Source organism: Salminus brasiliensis, chromosome 7 (genome assembly GCF_030463535.1).
Source record: "Salminus brasiliensis chromosome 7, fSalBra1.hap2, whole genome shotgun sequence".
NCBI classification, from domain to species: Eukaryota; Metazoa; Chordata; class Actinopteri; order Characiformes; family Bryconidae; genus Salminus; species Salminus brasiliensis.
The window spans coordinates 600342-621553 of record NC_132884.1 but is presented as its reverse complement, the minus strand read 5'-3'; the positions used below and the strand labels follow the sequence as shown (position 1 = coordinate 621553).

The window sequence follows — 21212 nt, the reverse complement described above, 5'->3', positions numbered from 1 at the left end:
GGTCATTACCTATTCCAGAGATTACCCTCCGGTTATTACCTACTCCAGAGATTACCCTCTGGTCATTACCTATTCCAGAGATTACCCTCCGGTCATTACCTATTCCAGAGATTACCCTCCGGTCATTACCTATTCCAGAGATTACCCTCCGGTCATTACCTACTCCAGAGATTACCCTCCGGTCATTACCTACTCCAGAGATTACCCTCTGGTCATTACCTACTCCAGAGATTACCCTCTGGTCATTACCTATTCCAGAGATTACCCTCTGGTCATTACCTACTCCAGAGATTACCCTCTGGTCATTACCTACTCCAGAGATTACCCTCTGGTCATTACTTTGAGATTGGTGTGGGCATTGGATCATGCCTGAACTACCCCTGTATTTGAGTGTATGAGTGTATAACACTGTAAACAGTGACCTGGCTGCCTGCTGTCCGCTCCCCGTCGTGTTACAGATGAGGAGGAGGATTTTGGAGGAAGTGCCCTGGTTCAGAAACTCTGATGATATAGTGCCTGCGGCCAGTGACCTTTGACCTTCAGGTCCAGAGTTGTATGGGGAGGCGGGAAGAGAGTGATGGAGCCCTGAAAGACACGAAAACCGGGGGATGCCATGATTAGAGGGAGCTGTCACAGCACAGAGAATAGGTGGATGCATGAGCTACTGTTCAGTCTACTGCACTGTAACCCCACCCATTTAGCCAGTAGCAGTTTAGCCCCGCCCATTCACATTCATCAGAATGTAGCTTTCTGTGTTGGTTCTTGTTGGATGCGCTGTGTTTTTCCCCAGTGAGCTGTAGGATATCAAGTTAGGTGATGTTCTTCGTAGTGTGACGACACCTGTGTTTGTGCTCTTATTTGTAACAATGTTTATTAATTTCTGTTTATTAATATCTTAGAAATGAGTAAAACAAAGAGGAGAGAGGAAATGAACTCTGTGACACAGTTTTAGGTGAATCGATGCTCCAAAGCCCCAGACTGTCTGACATTCTGCTGCTGGTGTGTGTGTGTGTGTGTGTGTGTGTGTGTTTGGTTTGTCTGTGAGAAAGAGAGGGACACAGAGGGGCAGTGTGTGTTTCCTTGGCAACCGATACCGAGTGATGATCTCAGATTCCAGGCAAAGGTGGCCGTTTGGTCCTGCTGAGAGATTAATAACTGACAGAGCAATACATCACACACACACACACACACACACACAATGAACGTGAGACTGTGTGCGCATGTCTGGGAGAGTGTGTAAGTGTGTTCTTAAAATAGTACACTACCTAGGTATCAGCTTGGTGTGTGTGGGTATGTGTGTGTGTGTGTGTGTGTGTGTGTGTGTGTGTTTGTATGCGTACAGAATAAAAAGACCTATTGCTCTCTCACACAGATGTACACACACACAACAGGTCCCCAACGGTCCACAGGTCCCCCTATTACTGGCTGGGCTAATGGGCTAATAGGGTAAGCAGGCCCAAGAAGTGCAGCAAAACACACACACACACACACACACACACACACACACACACACACACACCAGTTCCCCGCATGTCCACGGGTGCCCTACTGTTGGCAAGGCTAACAGGTCCGAGTCCCCATAAATGCAGTAAAACTCATTCAGAACTGAACTACAGGCTTGACCCCACAGTCAGAAAGCCAGCAGCCACTGCAGGTGTGAACGTCCTGACAGAGTGATGCAGCAGTTTACCTGAGCCTCCATCAATAACATACCCAGCATGCCACTGGGCCGCAGACGGGCGGAGGCAGCAGGTTTCAGACAGAGGCCAGCCGTCATAGAGGGGCTGCAGCTACTGCCCTGGATGAGCAGCTTGGCTTCAAATCAACTGTTTGAACAGAATGGATCAGCCAGGTCTGCTTCTTTATGAGCTACAAGGCTAATGTAGCTAACAGCCGTGGAAGCTAATACCCCACCAGCCGGCAGGGTGCAAACTGCAAGTCTGAGTCCAGTCAGGCCGGGTCAGAACTGACTGTGCTGGATAATTACTAGGACTGTCAAGCGACTCAAATATTTAATAATTATTAATAATGGTAATTTGTGTAGACATTATTAATAACATTTCTTTATATAGTCAGGATCAATCACTTTACTCACTTTACTGAGTAGCGGGTCACAATTACATTAATCACATTACTCCAGTATTATTATTATTATTATTATTATTGTATTTGTACTGGTAACAAAGAAGACAAGCAACTGACAGAGGACAAGAACCAGCCCAGATTAGTTCTTAAACATTACAGAGCTATAAGTCCATCAGATTTTTCATGGTATTTTTTACTATTTCTATTTTTTTATTATGGGTTTGGTAGAAATTCAGCATACAGGAGTCAGATTCAGAAGTCAGGAGACTGGATCTTGAGTGCTGGGGTTTATTCACGTGCAGACAGAAAATCATACACACGGACAGCTTAGCTAATCACGGTCAGTCTGGTCCAGTCCGACCCAGCCCAGTCCGATCCAGTCATAGACAGTCAGGGTTTAAGTACACTGAGATGAGGAGGAGGACTTTGATGGGTAAGTGGGGGATGAAGGTGAAGGTACTTATCAACATTAAGGGGGTTGATGGTCATTGTCTTAGGGGGTGATTGTATCACCTCATGGCTGAAACTTCAAAGGATCAAAGTGACCACTTACAGGACCCAATGGGACACTCACTCCAGGGATCTCTGTACAGTTAAAGAAGGTGGTTGAGGCTCCTTCTATGAATGTAAAATAGTGAGTCCGGCTGCTAATGCAGAGGATTTGAGCCAACACTCTGCTGAGTGTACAGACAGACAGGTCAGCTTGATCACAGGTCATCACGTTACTTTATGTCGTTGGTCATGATGAATCTGATTCGCTCAAGAAAGGTGTTTGGGTTTAAGAGCAGTGCAGTGTGTTTATATGAGAGTGGACAAGATGCGCTTCATCTAAATGTGTTTATTACAGTCAATAATTCCATTATTTTCAGAATGAGAACACAGAGCTAATGATAAATGCTTTCTATTAGCTCTATGAAACACTATCTGAGAGCAGAAGCTGCTATGACTGATGAGTTAGGAGCCCTCTGAGACTCAGCCACAGATTCTAGCACACAGCGAGCAGCTGGCGTACCTCAGCCCGGAACCATCGACGGTTCCAACTACTATCTGTAATAGCCTTGCTCATGCAGTCCCTCATTTAGAACATGGGCTGAAGTATGGACACAGTTTAGGCTTCAACCAGCCATAATAGCTATAATATATAGCCAAAAGTATTGGGACACCTGCTTATTCACTGCTTCTTCTGAAATCAAGGCTATTAAAGAGCTGATCCTGCTTCTGTTGGAGTAACTGTCTCTACTGTCCAGAGAAGAAGACTTTCTACTAGATTCTGGGGGAACATTGCTGTGAGTATTTGATTTGATTACATTCAGTGACGAGAGCATTAGTGAGGTCAGGATGTTGGATGATGATCACCACCCCACCTCATCATCCCCAACTCATCCTAAAAGTACTGGATGGAGCTCCTCCACCATCATTCCAGAGAACACAGTTCTTCCACTGCTCCACAGCTCCTCAATGCTGGGGGGCTTTATACCCCCTCTAGGTTCATGTTGATCTGCTCCAGAGAGTGTTAACTTTTTGGACGGATAACTGTGTAGATGACAGTATGTTTAGGGCTCAGGGAACTACAGCAGGCATGAATAGGCAGGAAGGCACGGTCATAACCACTGCTTATACACTGCAAATACAAGCCATCGGCACACACCAGCATGTCCGGCTACTCCACCCTGGATCAGTATTTTCACTGTGAAATAATACAGATCTTTCACGGTCACAGATCAGGATCCATCAACTGCTTTAATATTTCATAACCCCTGTGAGCACTTTATACATAATTAACCCTCCTTCTGTAGTCACAGAGAGAGAGAGAGAGAGAGAGGGGTTGTTTGTGTATTGAGTGTACACTGGAGCTTAGAGTTGTGTGCTGTGTAGTATAACGTACAAATGCTCCTGAAAACACTGTACAGTCTCCCCACTGTCCCCCTAAACTAACTACACTAGAACTCGGAGGGTCGGCTGTGTGTACCAACGTAAAGTGACCCCCGGTACGTACTCAGAGCGGCCTTCAGCAAAGCTGCGTAATCTGATCTATAAAATGAGACAGTTTGGATAGACCTTTCTCACAGTCGCTGCGCCGTCACGTCTCTGACGCTCTAAATGGCAGTGTTGTCGACCGTCCACCTGCATCGTTTTACAGAGCGCTCGCCGTTTTTCAGCTGGAGTTGACCAAGCTTAAACTGGATGGAGTGGGAACTCTGGTCAGTGTGTTCGGTGTGTTATGGGTGTGTTTAGAAAAGGGCAGTAGCCTCAGCCTTTGATTACAACACGACTGGAAGCCGTTTAACAGTACTGTTCACGTTTCCATATCGATGAACACAAATGTGCTAATGGTCTCTCATTTTCCTTTAAAGGGGCTATAGATTGTTTCTCTGTGTTGGTGAACCTCAAACACTGCTGTTCCTCCTCCAAAAGAACATCCAGCAGAACCCAAACAGAGCTGGAAAACAGGCCAATTCCAACCCATCACAGTTACATCACAGTGTTGACCGTTTATATTTACACCCCAACAGTAAAACCTGACGCCGACTTCAGGAGAATGTGTTGCTGATGCAGGACAGCAGCTCATCACCTCCAGACTCTGCTAGTTATGAAATTACGGGTTGCTACGGGAACCAGTCCTCATGACCGGGACAGCTCTGTTCTTCATCGTCCACTCCCTCAAAAACAAACTGGGCTCCCTCAGCTCAACCAACCTGGAGCTAAAGTCACATCAGAAGGGACAAAAGAACCAGGTGAGCAGCGGTTTGGGTTACCTGAGCATCGTGAGGAGCTGCCTCTGGAGAAAGAGGGTGGAGCCTGGAAGGCGTAGATGACATCACTTTCGGAGATGCTGGTCATGTCGTCATCATCGGAGAAGGAACGCTGGAACCCGTTAGAATACAGCTCCACCAAAATCACCTGGGGGAAAGAAAGAGAGAGAGAGAGAGAGAGAGAGACTGATCTGGTGTTTCTAACTAGTGGCCAGTAAGTAGGAGCACCGGGCCATTTTGAAATTATGTAAATGAACATGTTTTAGGGTGTGTGTGCGTGTATGTGTGTGTGTGTGTGTGTGTGTTACCTGCTCTGGGCTGGTGCTGCCCTCCTGGGCGAGCATTACTCTGAGTGTGTGGACTGATCCCAGCAGAGGCACAGCCAGACCCACCCGAACAAACCGTTGAGACTTACTGCTGAACACCAGGGTTATGTTCAGAGCCCTAAACACACACACACACACACACACACACACACACTAAAGCCATAGTTTGGAGGAAAATCAAACCACCACTCCCACTGTCCTTCAGAAGTACAGCTTCTGAGGCTAATGTAGCTAACATGGACGCTCCAGCAGTAAAAGTGCAGCTCAGCTCCTCCATGTACTGAACAGAGAGGACGCCATGCAGGTCCTGCAGAGGAGCGCCCTCACCCAGCCAAGACTGTCAATCACTTCATTCCTAAGTGTAGCCCCGCCTTCTCACGATTACAGATTAAGGGTTAAAAACTGATTTCTGGGGGAAAACAGAAATGGGCCGATATCAGCACAGGGAGACTAACTGCTGGAGACTGGAGACAGTGGAGATGGAGACACGGTTTAGAGGAGGTACAGCATGTAGGACGTTATCTAGAACATGGATTGAAGTAAGTCGGTAGCTTAAATTATGCTTGTTGAGCACGCACACATACACACACACACACACACACACACACAGTCCTACCTGGTCTGTCGGAGCGGTATGGGGAGGGAAATGCAGAGGAAGGGGTCGAAGGTGTTGCTCTGTTTAAGGCAGTGTGGGCAGGTCAGAGACGACCTGAAAACAACAACAACAACAACAACAACATCAACAACAAACCACACACTGATCTCACTAACAGGTTCAGAGAGTCAGTTCATCACTAACTCCAGAGTTAACAGAGTGCTGCTTTAAAGGCCAACATAATCCACATCAGCCTGACTGCTGTTCCCTCACTGACTGCTGTTCCCTCACTGACTGCTGTTCCCTCACTGACTGCTGTTCCTCCACTGACTGCTGTTCCCTCACTGACTGCTGTTCCCTCACTGACTGCTGTTCCTCCACAGACTGCTGTTCCCTCACTGACTGCTGTTCCCTCACTGACTGCTGTTCCCTCACTGACTGCTGTTCCCTCACTGACTGCTGTTCCTCCACTGACTGCTGTTCCCTCACTGACTGCTGTTCCTCCACTGACTGCTGTTCCCTCACTGACTGCTGTTCCTCCACAGACTGCTGTTCCTCCACAGACTGCTGTTCCCTCACTGACTGCTGTTCCTCCACTGACTGCTGTTCCCTCACTGACTGCTGTTCCTCCACTGACTGCTGTTCCTCCACTGACTGCTGTTCCCTCACTGACTGCTGTTCCTCCACTGACTGCTGTTCCCTCACAGACTGCTGTTCCTCCACTGACTGCTGTTCCCTCACAGACTGCTGTTCCCTCACAGACTGCTGTTCCTCCACAGACTGCTGTTCCTCCACTGACTGCTGTTCCCTCACAGACTGCTGTTCCCTCACAGACTGTTATTCCCTCACTGGATCCTTTTCCCTCATTAACTGCTGTTCCTTCACTGCAGCTACTCACTGAACAACAGCAGCACTGCTGTCCTTCACCTCAGAGCTCTAACTCAGAGCCTCCTGCTGGATCAGAGCCACGTCTCTACCAAACTGAATAAAATGTGAGATTATATAAATGATATAAATTCACCGTCAGCCAGCCAGCCAACTCTACCACACACAACCTCACCCAGGAGCTCTCTCCCACCATCTCTCTCTCGCTCTCGCTCTCTCTAAAGCTGTTCTTCATTATTGATCAGTAGGACAGTGAAAATGCATTTAGTGCAGAACCACTAACACACCTGCAGTCCAGGTGAGAGAGAGAGAGAGACTGAGAGAGAGAGGTAGAGGTAGAGAGCGATGCTGATGGGGATGCTTTAATATTTACACAGGTGGAGTCATGAAGCCGTTTCTGTCTGAATATTTCAGCAGAGGAACCAAAAGAACAGGAATAAAGAAAGTGATAAAAAAGAAAAGGAGGAAAAGAGGATAGATTGAGGGTGCAAATACGGCAAAAGTGGCAAAAGTATGTGGACAAACTAGGGCTACACAACATATCGTTTCAGCATCGCCATCGCAATGTGTGGCCAGTAATGTGTGGTGTCTCTAATAAAGTGGCCAGCAAGTGGAAGCAACGGGGACGGTGTTTCTAATAAAGTGTCCAGTAAGTGGAAATACGATATGGGTGTTTCTAATAAAGTGTCCAGTAAGTGGAAATACGATATGGGTGTTTCTAATAAAGTGTCCATTAAGTGGAAGTATAATATGGGTGTTTCTAATAAAATGGCCAGTAAGTGGAAGTACAATGTGGGTGTTTCTAATAAAATGGCCAGTGTGTGAGTCCACAAGGTGGTCTAACAAATCATTTTATAAAAATCTGATGTAAGACTGTGCAAAACTCTTTATCAAAACAAATGTTTCTGCAGCACATCTGTTGAAGGACAACGCTCTCACCACACACACACACACACACACAGCTGTTGGATAAGCTCATCAGGCTGAAGAAACACGTTTAATCCTATTTACACAGACTGACAGTTATTTTCTGGCATGTTGATGGAGTTGCTATAATCATGATTAGGGTTATAAATAAACCCGTCTGCTGTGGTCGTATTAAACCTACTGACTCCCACAGTGATCTACGCTACCCTTCAGCCGCAAACAGTCACACTGAAATCCCTGTGTGAAATGAAATAAGGTGGTAAATATGCTGGTATTATACGCAGCTATTATGACAGTAGCTGAACACTTCCTAATGACCCAACACACACACTAACGCTGCAGCCACAGGCCTCTGTAAGGATGATGCCAGAAGGACCAGTACGGTCACCATCCTGTCCCAATCTAATTTGGGAAGTGTATTCATAAATTATTGTTAATAGCCAGAACATTAAAATCACTGACAGCTGGAGCAGAAGAATAACACTGATGATCTGGCTCCAGGGGCGCCTGTGAAGGGGTGGATCTATTAGGCAGCAGGTGAACAGTCAGTTCAAGCGTAAGAATCTGAGACACTTTGACAAGAACCAAACTGTGGTGTTTTAGACAATGACTGGGTCAGAACATCTCCAGAACATCAGGCAAGTCTTGTGGAGTGTTCTTCCCGGTGTGCAGGGGTCAGTACCTACCAAAAGAACTCCAAGGAAGGACCATGGGCACTCAAGGCTCACTGATGCTCGCAGAGGTCCCACCTCTCAACTAGAACTTAAAGTCACTGGTCACAAGAGGATCTGCTGCTAACATTAGTCTTGGTGACAGACATCATAGGTGACCCCTTCAGAGGTGTCCTTGATTGGTCAGAGCTGTTTTGGTGGCCTGAGGGGGAACTACACTATATTTGGCAGGTTTTAATGTTGTGGCTGATTGGTGTAAATACTGTATGCGACTTCATATATTATTCATATCCGGTGTATGTTCAGGAGTTCCAGCCAATCTCCATCAGTGAACTTCGCCCACACTGCCTGAGCTACAGCGCTGGGTCTGAACACATATTACTGAATGTGCTGCAGATGGAGGGTGTTGGTGTCTAGGTGGTGTGTGTGTGTCTCAAATCCCTGACCTGTACTGAGCCTGGAAGTGATCCTGGACGAAGCTGTGCCTGGTTCTGGCCTGCTGCAGGTCTGGACCAGATGAAGACTCCACGTGACCCTGCAGGACACACACACACACACACACACACACACACAGCTTAGGTTTTACAAATTCTCACCCTTCCAGCCAAACAGAGTAATGAGGGTGTGTGTCCTGTAGACTGATAACGTAAGTGTAAGTAAGGTTCATACAGGGCAAATGTGTTTACAAGAGACCAAGATATAGTCTACACACTCGAGCAGTACACTCAGTTACAGTCCGAGAGGAAAGCAGGACACAACCTAACACACTTCACTTTACGCTTGAGTGAGCTAATAATTAATGCCATTAATAGTCAGTCTGAATACGTCTGCTACACAAGAAAACTCTTGAGGGGGGCGCTGTAACAGTCACTAAACTGTCTGTGAAATCCATACTATTACTTCAGTACAGCTTTATAATGTTTGAGCAAGGCCAGCTTTCCCACCTAAACACATAACATCTACAGTAAAACATCACATCTACAGTACACTCCTGACCCATCATCACATCTACAGTACACTCCTGACCCACCATCACATCTACAGTACACTCCTGACCCACCATAACATCTACAGCACACTCCTGACTGACCCACCACATCTACAGTACGCTCCTGACTGACCATCACATCTACAGTACACTCCTGACCCACCATCACATCTACAGTACACTCCTGACCCACCATCACATCTACAGTACACTCCTGACCCACCATCACATCTACAGCACACTCCTGACTGACCCACCACATCTACAGTACGCTCCTGACTGACCATCACATCTACAGCACACTCCTGACTGACCCACCATCACATCTACAGTACACTCCTGATCCACCATCACATCTACAGTACACTCCTGACTGACCATCACATCTACAGCACACTCCTGACTGACCCACCACATCTACAGTATGAGCTAAAGCCTGAAGAAAAGGAGCAGTGAGAGAAAGGGGTTGATGATGATGAAGAGGAGGAGGAGGAGGTGAAGACAGGGCCTTGCGTGACAATACGGAACAAAAGTTGTTCCAGAAGCTGCACTTTAGACCACAACTATCAGTTTCCTCCGGAGCTAAATATAGAGCTACTATTCCCTAAAAGGTCTCAGTCTCCCATTCATAGAAAACCCGCAGAGCGAGAGTCTGACACAAAAACAGCCGAACCATTAAATATTCACCAGCGCCAGCAGCTCTGAAGCCCTGTTTGGAGTTTCGACTGTAGAGTTTGTATATTTTGGCCTGGTTTTCTTAGTTTTAGACAAATATAAACTTTCTACGCTCTGACTCCATGTCTGGAGATTCCCTGCTCTGCTCCACTCCGCTCCAGAAAAGAACAACTTTGTCACTTTTGGAGATCAGACAGGTTTAAACCAGGGTGTTGACTTAACTCGGATGTTTACATCATTTCCACATGAATAAAATATACTACATCAACACTGGTACTAACAGAGGGAGGGAGGCAAAAATGCATTATTAAATATACATTTTGCAATATTATGCAATATAAATTATTTTATTCATTTTAAACGTACACACACTTTAAAATAATGTACATTTATTGAAGCACGAAATTATTAACCTATACATATAGTTTATACACTGGAGTATATATGAAGAATGTATTTTAGGTGTTACACTCCTCTAAGATAAGATAAGATAAGATAAGATAGTCCTTTATTAGTCCCGCAGTGGGGAAATTCACAATTCTCTATGTAGGTAGTGTGATATACACTGAGGGGGCGGAGCTACAGTCTCTCATTAGGGTGAATATTAATAACGCTCTAAATGTAGGTAGTGTGATATACACTGAGGGGGCGGAGCTACAGTCTCTCATTAGGGTGAATATTAATAACGCTCTAAATGTAGGTATTGTGATATACACTGAGGAGGCGGAGCTACAGTCTCTCATTAGGGTGAATATTAATAACGCTCTAAATGTAGGTATTGTGATATACACTGAGGGGGCGGAGCTACAGTATCTCATTAGGGGGAATATTAATAATGCTGTCAATGTAGGTATTGTGATATACACTGAGGGGGCGGAGCTACAGTCTCTCATTAGGGGGAATATTAATAATGCTGTAAATGTAGGTATTGTGATATACACTGAGGGGGCGGAGCTACAGTCTCTCATTAGGGTGAATATTAATAACGCTCTAAATGTAGGTAGTGTGATATACACTGAGGGGGCGGAGCTACAGTCTCTCATTAGGGTGAATATTAATAACGCTCTAAATGTAGGTATTGTGATATACACTGAGGGGGCGGAGCTACAGTATCTCATTAGGGGGAATATTAATAATGCTGTCAATGTAGGTATTGTGATATACACTGAGGGGGCGGAGCTACAGTCTCTCATTAGGGGGAATATTAATAATGCTGTAAATGTAGGTATTGTGATATACACTGAGGGGGCGGAGCTACAGTCTCTCATTAGGGGGAATATTAATAATGCTCTAAATGTAGAGCTACAATCTCTCCACATTGTAGAGATAAATAGAGAGAGAGAGAGAGAGAGTAAACAGATCTCTTGATCTGTTCTAGAGCTGAGTTGAACGTTGCTTCACCTGCTGAAGAAATGGGTCAAAAGGCACTTAGAGCTGGACCTCAGAAAACACTGAATAGAGGATACATTACTATACTCTCTCTCTCTATTTTCTGTCTCTCTCTCTCTCTCTCTCTATTTTCTGTCTCTCTCTCTCTCTCTTTCTCTTCATCTCTCTCTCAAAATCACAGGAGCTGAGAGCTAACAGAGACTACACAGACATGGGCTGATTGTTAATGAACTACAAGCTCCGTTTCACAGCCTCCATGTTTCTGTTTACGTCCCACCATCAACCTCGAGAACTCGGACAGCCGAAGTTGGGACCCGGCCTGAAAAGAGAATCACAGCAACTGATGACCGATCACAGCTGAGAGTTATCAACTAACAACGCTCCGCTCTCTCCAAAATCCACCCCACAATACAAGCCCTCTCTCTGGCTCAGAGAACGCCCCCTATGAGCCAAGAGAAAAAGACTGCGGGTCAGCAGGAGCAGGAGGGGGTTGGGTGTTAGGGGGTGATGGAGGGATGTAAGCGGAGGAGTGGAGCGGGGGGTGAAATGCTAGCCCTGCAGTAAAGCACTGCTGACTCACGCTGATTCTTTCAGCCCAACAGCGTCCAGTAATTCAGCCCATTCAACCCCGGCTTACTCTCTAAAACCCCCGGGGTATGACCAGGTCATAGGAAAAACCCACTATCTCCCTCTCTATCTCTCTATCTCTCTCTCTCTCTCTCTCTCTCTCTTTCTCTCTCTCCGCCTCTCTCTCTCTCAAGCACTTTCAGTATTTCACTAAATCTTTAGTAAAAGAGTGTTACAGTGCTGATAGTGAAGGGTGTTACAGTGCTGATAGTGAAGGGTGTTACAGTGCTGATAGTGAAGAGTGTTACAGGGCTAATAGTAAAGGGTGTTACAGTGTTGATACTGAAGAGTGTTACAGGGCTAATAATAAAGGGTGTTACGGTGCTGATAGTGAAGAGTGTTACAGTGCTGATAGTGAAGGGTGTTACAGTGCTGATAGTGAAGGGTGTTATAGTGCTGATAGTGAAGAGTGTTACAGGGCTAATAGTAAAGGGTGTTACAGTGCTGATAGTGAAGGGTGTTATAGTGCTGATAGTGAAGAGTGTTACAGGGCTAATAGTAAAGGGTGTTACAGTGTTGATACTGAAGAGTGTTACAGGGCTAATAATAAAGGGTGTTACGGTGCTGATAGTGAAGAGTGTTACAGTGCTGATAGTGAAGGGTGTTACAGTGCTGATAGTGAAGGGTGTTACGGTGCTGATAGTGAAGGGTGTTACAGTGCTGATAGTGAAGAGTGTTACAGTGCTGATAGTGAAGGGTGTTACAGTGCTGATAGTGAAGGGTGTTACAGTGCCAGTTGGGATTGTTACTGTACACAGCTGTTTACAATATTGCTGTTGCTTTGCGTCACCACAGGATGGCAGTGTCAGGTTTGTTCGGATGATGATGTGACACTGAATAACACTGATTGCGTGTTTGCATTCCAAAAAAATATCCTATCCTGGTGACCAATCCATAACTGTAGTCCTGTCTGGGCCCCAGGTGCTCATACACATAGAGTTTGCTGGCTCAGCTGATTGATGACACACATTTGTGACATGAGTATTTGCTGGTCTCTCTCTGTCTCTCTCTCTCTCGCTCTCTCTCTCTCTTCTGGTGTTTAATTATTCATCTGGTCTGACTCTCAGCTCTGTGCTTAGAAAGCTATGGCCTGTGGCGCTGTTTGGGAAGAGAGAGAGAAAGAGAGAGAGTGTTTTCCTATGGGACTGCTGTCCCCCAGCCCGGCGGAACGGGTCTGACAGATACTGAGGGAATGTGAAACTTTAGCCCTTTGTTTGGGGGGATTTGGAGAATAATGACCCGTTCAGTAAAGCGAGACACAGGCAGGAGCTCTGAGCTGTAGTTAAACCGTTACTGAGCGGCGACAGGGAACCACAACAGAGAATGAAGGCATGCGTTCTTCACATTTCCAGTTCTCCAGTGTCTGCTGCTCTGAGAGTGAAGAGTTACAGTGTGACAACACCCTGAGTTCAAGCATGAAAAGTGTTCAAACATTCGCGGGACTGCTTAGAAAGGGAAGGGGGCGGAGCTACAAGAATTTAAAAAGTATCTTTTTATCTAAAAGTATCTATCTACTTTTAAAAGTATCAGTATTGGTATTGAGGTATAATCCCCCATCTATCCAAACCCACCAGTGCAGCTACACGAGTCTTCTGAGTTTTATATGGGATGATGATGATGATGATGATGATGAAGGTAAAATAGTGAATAGAGAATCTGAACTAATGCAGTTCTCTTTAGGGACTACTTTCTGTAGCCGCACTACACCCTGCAGCATGTATCCCTCCACCATTTTAATGATCTGATTTTAAAAGCAGGTTCTAGAGCCGAACTCTTCTCAGAACTCTGGTAGAACCGTGTCTCAGGCATCAGGCAGCGTCTTCATCACCATTAGGTGAAGAACTTTCTGTGAGGAGCTTTTAGAGGTTCTGGGTAACTCCCCTTTAATGTTTCTTTTCTCTGCATAAATTTGGATCAGCTGGAAGAAGACGGATCAGACGGTAAACCAAACATGAAGAATATCTGCCGTGGAAAAGCAATCTGTCTGAGTACGCAGCACTGCTGGAGTGTGTGTGTGTGTGTGTGTGTGTGTTTCCATCACAGTGATTTCCTGGCAATGTCAGAAAGGTCAGAAAGGACCTGTTCACTTTGTCTTCACCTCCACCCACCTGCCTCTCTCTCTCTCTCTCTCCCTCCCTCTCTCTCTCTCTCTCTCTCTCTCTGTCTGTCCCTCTCTCTCTCTCTCTCTCTCTCTCTCTCTCTCTCCTCTCTCTCTCTCTCTCTCTCTCTCTCTCTCCCTCTCTCCCTCCCTCTCTCTCTCTCTCTCTCTCTCGTGTGGAATGTAAAGAATTTCAGACATGTTGTCTGTGCTCTAATCGGATTGTGCGGTGTGTTGGTCAGTGTGTATGAGGAGGAACCTGCAGACCCGGCAACCCCATGGCAATCACCTGTAATTCTATTTGATGATGGTAAATTAATACCATAGTAATATAGTAGTAAATACTTAGAAAAGCATACCAACTGCCTAGCAACCACAAAATCAACTACTTCGAACTGCAAAGCAACCACCTGGTGTACCATAGTAACTGCTTGGCAACAGCATAGCAACCTGAACTGAAAACAAAAGGCAAGTCATTTGATACATATTGTGTGTGTGTGTGTGTGTGTGTGTCTGCACTGAAAAGTCAGTGATGAACCCTGCTCAACACACGCACACACACACACACACACACACACACACACACACACACACAGAATAAACGTCCTAAATGACTGAGGAGTCAGCAGTACTTCACCCACACTTCACTATAAAATCAACACACAGACACACACACCATCAACATCAATACTACTTGCCGGGCACCTTCACACACACTCACACACACACAGACCAAATTACCCCGAATAAGCAGTTCGGGCTGATTTCCTGACTGCCGACTGCACAGAGGGCAGAAAGGCCAGCTCCCATCATGGCTAAACCACAGCGAGGTGAGCAGAGCACCTTCAGAGTGACCCTGAATCACATCGGTGTGGAAGTCCAGAGCAGAGCAGGCTGGGTTCCACTTTTTCATGTTCTCTCTTCATCCTCCGGTGTGGGACGGTGCTGATCAGGTGGAGCAGCCTTCTCCGCTCCGATATCCCGAACATGTGATCAACACTAATGCAGCTTTCCCACCAGGCAGGGCGGTACGGAGCGGCACGGGCACTAATCCCACTCCAGAACTAGCCCTGCTCGGCTTGAGCACCTGTGTGCCTTTTTCATCATCAAACAGAACCTGTGAAAGACAAAAGGTCTCTCTCTGAGCGGGTGAGCAACACCTTAGCCACCAAACACTCGGCATCAATCATCATCCATCACGCAGCCAGTGCAGCGCTACACAGCTGTACTGTGGATGTGCCCTGAGCGGCTGTAGAAGAAGTGACTCAGGGCTAGCAGCCTTTGGATAACATTAGCCGCTGGGCCAGCTCTGGCTAAGGTTGGCTACACTGTGGATCAGCAGGATCAGCAGAGTCATTAAACTGAAACCCAGTGTTTCTCTCTTTATCTGGGTGAAGCTTCAGGTTACTTCAGTCCTGCGCTGGAAACCTGCCGGTGTGGTTCAGCAGGTGTGGGTGGGTATGTGTGTGTGTACGAGTGTGTGTCTGAGTGTGTGTCTGAGTGAGTGTAAATGCATGAACCTGGTAAAGCAGGTTTCCCAGCTGTTTCAAACTGCTTGTGTGTGTGTGTGTGTGTGTGTGTGTGTGTGCATTTAAGTTCGGAAACTTCCTGCTCTTTAAATACAGCACATTCCTGCGCTTTCATGCCTGACTGATTACACACACTGCTGGACTAAACCCGGTCAGACGGGGCTAATTCTGGTATTAAGCCAGAACATTAATACCACCTGCCTAAGACTGTGTATGTCCCCTGCCCAAGACCTTGCGCCCCCAAAAGAGCCCTGACCAACCAAGGCATGGACTCCAGAAGAACTCTGAAGCTGTGCTGCAGTCTACCAAGACATTAGCAGCAGGTGTGAGGTGGGACCTCCATGAGCATCAATGAGCCTTAGGCACCCATGACTTTTGGTCATCCTTCCTTGGAGCACTTTTGGTAGAAACTGACCAGTGCATACCGGGAGGAACACTCCACAAGACCTGCCTGATGTTTTGGAGATGTTCTGACCCTTTTGTCCATTTTTCCCTGCTTCAGCATCTTCATCATCAGAACTGACTGTTCACTCACTGACTGATATGTAGGTGCACTACTCGACAGAAACCACTGGACCCAGATCATCAGAGCTCTTCACTTCACCTCTGAAACATCTGAGAAACCTAGACGAAACCTAGACGAGATCTTCACCAAAAACACAGAGCCAGTGACCGGTAGCAGCGAATAGACTGAGATGCCGACCTGGAGTCAACAGTGAGTTTGAGAGATAGGAGGTTTGGGTACGACAGCAGCGTCACACTGACAATCTTTACCTTGCTGATGGCCTTGGCTTTGCTGCTGTTACTGGAGCCATTGCTGATGGAGTTACTGGTGGTGTTGGAGGTGCTGGTTGTGTCCTGGTTGGTGTCCTCGTGCACTCGGTCCAGGAGCCAGAGGAGGAACTCCAGAGCATCATGCTGGGAATTCCCTTTGAACTGGGAGCCATGCTTGGACACAGTGCTCTACAGATGAGAACAAACAGAGCGTCACTTACGGACCAACACTTACTTACGTCACTTACTAGACCATTGCGATTGCGACTTGATTGCATTCAGGGAACAGAGCAAGGTCAGGATGCTGGATGATCATCACCCCACAAACCCTTCTAGCCCACGCCTGGCATTAGGCAGCAATAGGTTCATGCTGATCTGTACAAGGACTAGATAAGCTGTGTGTGTGCATTTGCATAATCTGTGTCAGCAATGGGTGCAGCTTCAAGTAGTTCAATGCATTTATTAAAAGAGATGTCCACAAACATTTGGACATGAAGTGTGTCTTAAGTGTGCTTCTTTAGTTTACAACAGGAGATACGAGGCTAACATCGCTAACAAATACTCGACTTCCAGCTGGTAATTAAACAAACTCAAACTGCTGACTGCTCATAATGCCCCTCAGGCTGAATTCGATGAAAAAATTGTTGAGTCAGTGGATTCAAAGAGTCGACTCCCAGATGCGGTGGAGTTGACTCATGGAACTGACTCCACATCACATGATGAAATTGCAGTAACACACCGCCTCTCATGGCTCAGTGCTGTGCTCTTGGAGGGGCTCTGACCGTGTTTGACCTGTTTCAGGGTCAGAGGGTTCAGTCTCAGGAGCCTGTGGCTCACAGGGTGGTCTTCCACAGCAGGTCTGTAGGTTCTATGCGTCTCATATCGTTTTCAGATCTCTCTCCTCCTCTCCTTTGGGTTGTTATCAGACAAAAGTAAGTTCAGGAGCTTCACATTTATAAATAGACTCCTGTGGGATGAGGTTTCAGAGGAAGCATCCGGCCTATTCAGAGAACATCTCACATCTCGCCAGTACCAGAACAAACATGTCTCAGGACGTCTCAGACCAGCACCAGAGAAATCGCTTCACTCTACATTAATCTGACTGTTCCAATCTGTCCAAATGTTTGTGGACGCACCTTCTAAGGAATGTTACTTTAGCTACTTTAGGTCACTTAAGGAGCAGATTAAAATGAACCTATTGGCACCATGCTGCTTAATGCCAGGTGTGGGCTAGAGGGGTATGGAAGCCCCCCAGTATAAAACATTTGGGATGAGTTGGGGAGTTGGGGATGATGTGGGTTAGTGATCATCCAACATCCTGACCTCATTAATGCTCTTGTCACTGAATGCAATCAAATCCTCACAGCAATGCTAATTCCAAAATCTGGTAGAAAGTTTCACATAGATGGGGCGCAGAAATCCACCAATTACAGATGATGAGTTCGTAAACTAGAGGACAGCAGAGGGCGCTCTGTTAGAACACAGGGGTAAAACAAAGGATGAGAACTGGACCAAGATTAAAACAGCTGATACTGATCCATCAAACAGCCTGGACCCGGATCAGAACATCCCTACCTAAACAAGTGTAAAGCTCTCATGTGGCTTTTAAGGCAAAGTTCAGCTGCTTATGCTAATGCTGCTAACAATGAATGGAAGCAGTAGCCTCCCGTTTCACAGGAATGTGGACAATGCTGTTTCATTGACTATTGACTTTCATTCACTGTTAGCAACATTAGCGTCACTAAACCATTCCTCTAGGACAGACAGAAGGATGAGGGAGTGTAACACACACACACGCACACACCACACACACACACACACACATACACAGATAGATCACAGTGTGGGAGTAGAGCACATAGCGTGTTCAAGGTGGTGTGTGTCAGCAAAACCAAGATAGTCTGGCGCCTTGCAGAGGAATCACACACACACACACACACACACACACACACACACACACACACACACACACCACGCAAGCTTCCTCTCAGCCGCACAATATGGGTGTATAAATCTGAGACGTGTTTATGGAGCACTGAGAGAAACACACACAGCACTGCTTTCCTTAACCCGGCCCGACCCAACGACTCAGCGCTGATCTGTTCAATGTGTGTGTGTGTGTGTGTGTGTGTGTGTGTGTCTCAAACTCAATACAATCCAGCACAGGCTCCTAAGTGGAGCAGCTGTCTAAGTGTTGGCTCTGTCATGCTCACAATCACCAGTGATGCCACAGCCATCCGTCAGTGTCCAGAGAGCATAACTGCCACCCTCCCTCCCTCTCTCTCTCTCTCTCTCTCTCCCTCTCTCTCTCTCTCCTCTCCTCTCTCTCTCTCTCCCTCCCTCTCTCCCTCTGTCTCTCCCTCTCTCTCTCTCTCTCCCTCCCTCTCTCCCTCTGTCTCTCCCTCTCTCTCTCGTTGTATTTGAACTCACAGTACCACAGTAATGCTTTAATATGGTCATGCTTTATGACAGTAATATAAAGAACACAGCCATAACAAAGCTCCGGGAGCTCTGCGCAGGTAACTCACCTGAGTCTGAGACTCCGCCCACATGCATACTCACACTAAACACGGAAATGCCACCTGTACAAAGGTGTGTTTATGAGCTTCATGATAACTTGCTACACACTCCAGTCTACACCTCAAAACACAGCAAGTCCACTGAGTGTTACGGTATGTAGTGATGAGTCCACTATGATTATTATCTACTGTAACTTATCCACTATGAATTATTATCCACTATGAATTATCCACTATGAATTATTATCCACTATGAATTATTATCTACTGTAACTTATCACTATGAATTATTATCCACTATGAATTATTATCCACTATGAATTATCCACTATGATTATTATCTACTGTAAATTATCCACTATGAATTATTATCTACTTTAACTTATTCAGTATCCATTATGAATTACTTTGTATCCATTATGAATTACTCTGTATCCATTATAAATTACTTTGTATCCATTATGAATTACTCTGTATCCATTATGAATTACTTTGTATCCATTATGAATTACTCTGTATCCATTATGATTTGATAGTAGATACTTCTAAAGTCCAGTTGAACCCACCTTGAAGTCCCACTGAGAGTTGTGGTGTGTACTGGTGAGTCCACAGCGCTCTGACTAGCAGGGCTAGTTGCTCCGTGACCTCCCTTGAGCCCCCTGACCCCGCTGACCCCTCTGGCCCGCGTCCTTCCTCGCGTCCACGCTGGCCGGCCCTCTCTCAGCTCGCTCTTGTACTGGCCCAGGCCAGGTGCTCCGGCCAGCAGGTCGGTGTTGCTGAGGCACTGCACCACAGCGTTTCATGAAGCACGTGTTCCCGTGGTTCCTCAGCCCCTGCACCCCGGGGGGCTTCTCTCCTCCCGCCCAGCTCAGCGCGGGGGGGCAGGAGCGCGTGCTGCTCCGTTTTCAGTGTGTTTTCGTTCGCGCGTCCCAGCGCGCGCTTGGCGCTTTCTCCAAACCCTCCGTCGTCCTCCTCTTCCTCCTCCTCCTCTCCTCTCCCTCTCCCTGCTCCTGCTTCTTCTGCGCGTCCCCGAGCTGCGTCCCGAAGCCCCCCAAGACTCTTCAACACCCTGCTCATGAACCTGCTGACCGTCCTGAAGGACTTGCCTCTGAACAGTCTGCGCGCTCTGCGCTTCTTCTCCTTGGAGCGCTTGGGTTTACGCCTCGCGCGCTTCGAGTTCTTCTCGGTTCCGGACTTTCCTTCGCCTCCATGTTCCCCCTCCTCCAAGAGTCCCGACTCACCTGCGCCAGCGGACACCGCCAGGTGAGGGCAGGTGCCGAGCAAAGAGACCACGTGACTGGCACAGCACTGTCGCGAGCAGGTGAAGTTCGGCGGGCGCTCTCTTCCTCATCAGAGTCCGCGCTGACCCTGTGTGGAGAAACCCAGCATAGCAGCACCTCTCTCTCTCTCTCTCTCTCTCTCTCTCTCTCCCTCACTCTCGCTATTTTCTCCTTTTTTCGATCTCGCGCGCGCTGTTGCCCCTCTCTCGTGCCCGCGCGTTCTCTTGCCCCTGGTCGAGGAGAGTGTGTGTACACTGCTACTCCTCTGACCCCCTGCTCGCTGGACTGCCGTGTTTCTCTGCTTTCCTCTCCTCTCACTTTCGTTTCTATTGGCTGCCGGTTGGTGTTATCCACGCGCCCCCTGCTGGAGCTCAGGGGAACTTTACCTGCTCAGGTGAGTTTACAAACACCTGCTGACACACGAGGCCAGGGGCACAGCTGTACCCACACACCGTAACGCTAGGTGTAGTCTTTATGACTTAAGGCTACAGTATTAGTACACACGCACACACACACACACACACACACAAAAGGGAAGTTGTGCATATTGTATGTATCTATATTTGCATAATCAGTCCTATAATCTTTAAACAGACTTTACAATCATAACAGCAGTAATAACTGTAATCATAAACATCATCTTAAATCACTAGCAGTAATAATTCCACACACAGTCCGGTTTCTGCACTTTATTAGTTACTGATCAGAGCTGAAGTCGTCCTCCTGGATCAGAGGGCTGAGGGTGATGAATGTTGTAAAGGATGTCAGTTAAACATCTCAGCATAAAAGAGAAATATGATAACAGTAATAACTGATCTGTAATCCTGCATTCAGCGCTACTTCATTTAGTCCAGGTTCAGCCGCAGTGTTTGAGTTATAAGGAGTGAGTTATGAGGAGTGAGTTATAAGGAGTGAGTTATGAGGAGTGAGTTATAAGGAGTGAGTTATAAGGAGTGAATTATCAGGAGTGAGTATGAGGAGTGAATTATCAGGAGTGAGTTATGAGGAGTGAGTTATAAGGAGTGAGTTATGAGGAGTGAGTTATAAGGAGTGAGTTATAAGGAGTGAATTATCAGGAGTGAGTTATGAGA

At 46.7% G+C, this 21212-nt stretch overlaps 1 protein-coding gene across 1 annotated transcript in view; it reads right to left on the bottom strand.

Moving 5' to 3' along the window:
• Positions 1-20148, bottom strand: part of usp43a (ubiquitin specific peptidase 43a) — a 34070-nt gene extending 13922 nt beyond the window's left edge. The window contains 15 exon segments of the mRNA XM_072682767.1: positions 423-585; positions 4842-4986; positions 5147-5282; positions 5781-5873; positions 8689-8777; positions 16323-16511; positions 19408-19416; positions 19418-19495; positions 19498-19559; positions 19562-19640; positions 19642-19746; positions 19748-19830; positions 19833-19896; positions 19898-20031; positions 20034-20148. Coding sequence (XP_072538868.1) covers positions 423-585; positions 4842-4986; positions 5147-5282; positions 5781-5873; positions 8689-8777; positions 16323-16511; positions 19408-19416; positions 19418-19495; positions 19498-19559; positions 19562-19640; positions 19642-19746; positions 19748-19830; positions 19833-19896; positions 19898-20031; positions 20034-20052 — 1448 coding nt within the window. The 5' untranslated portion in view covers positions 20053-20148.
• Between the last annotated feature and the right edge of the window lie 1064 nt (positions 20149-21212).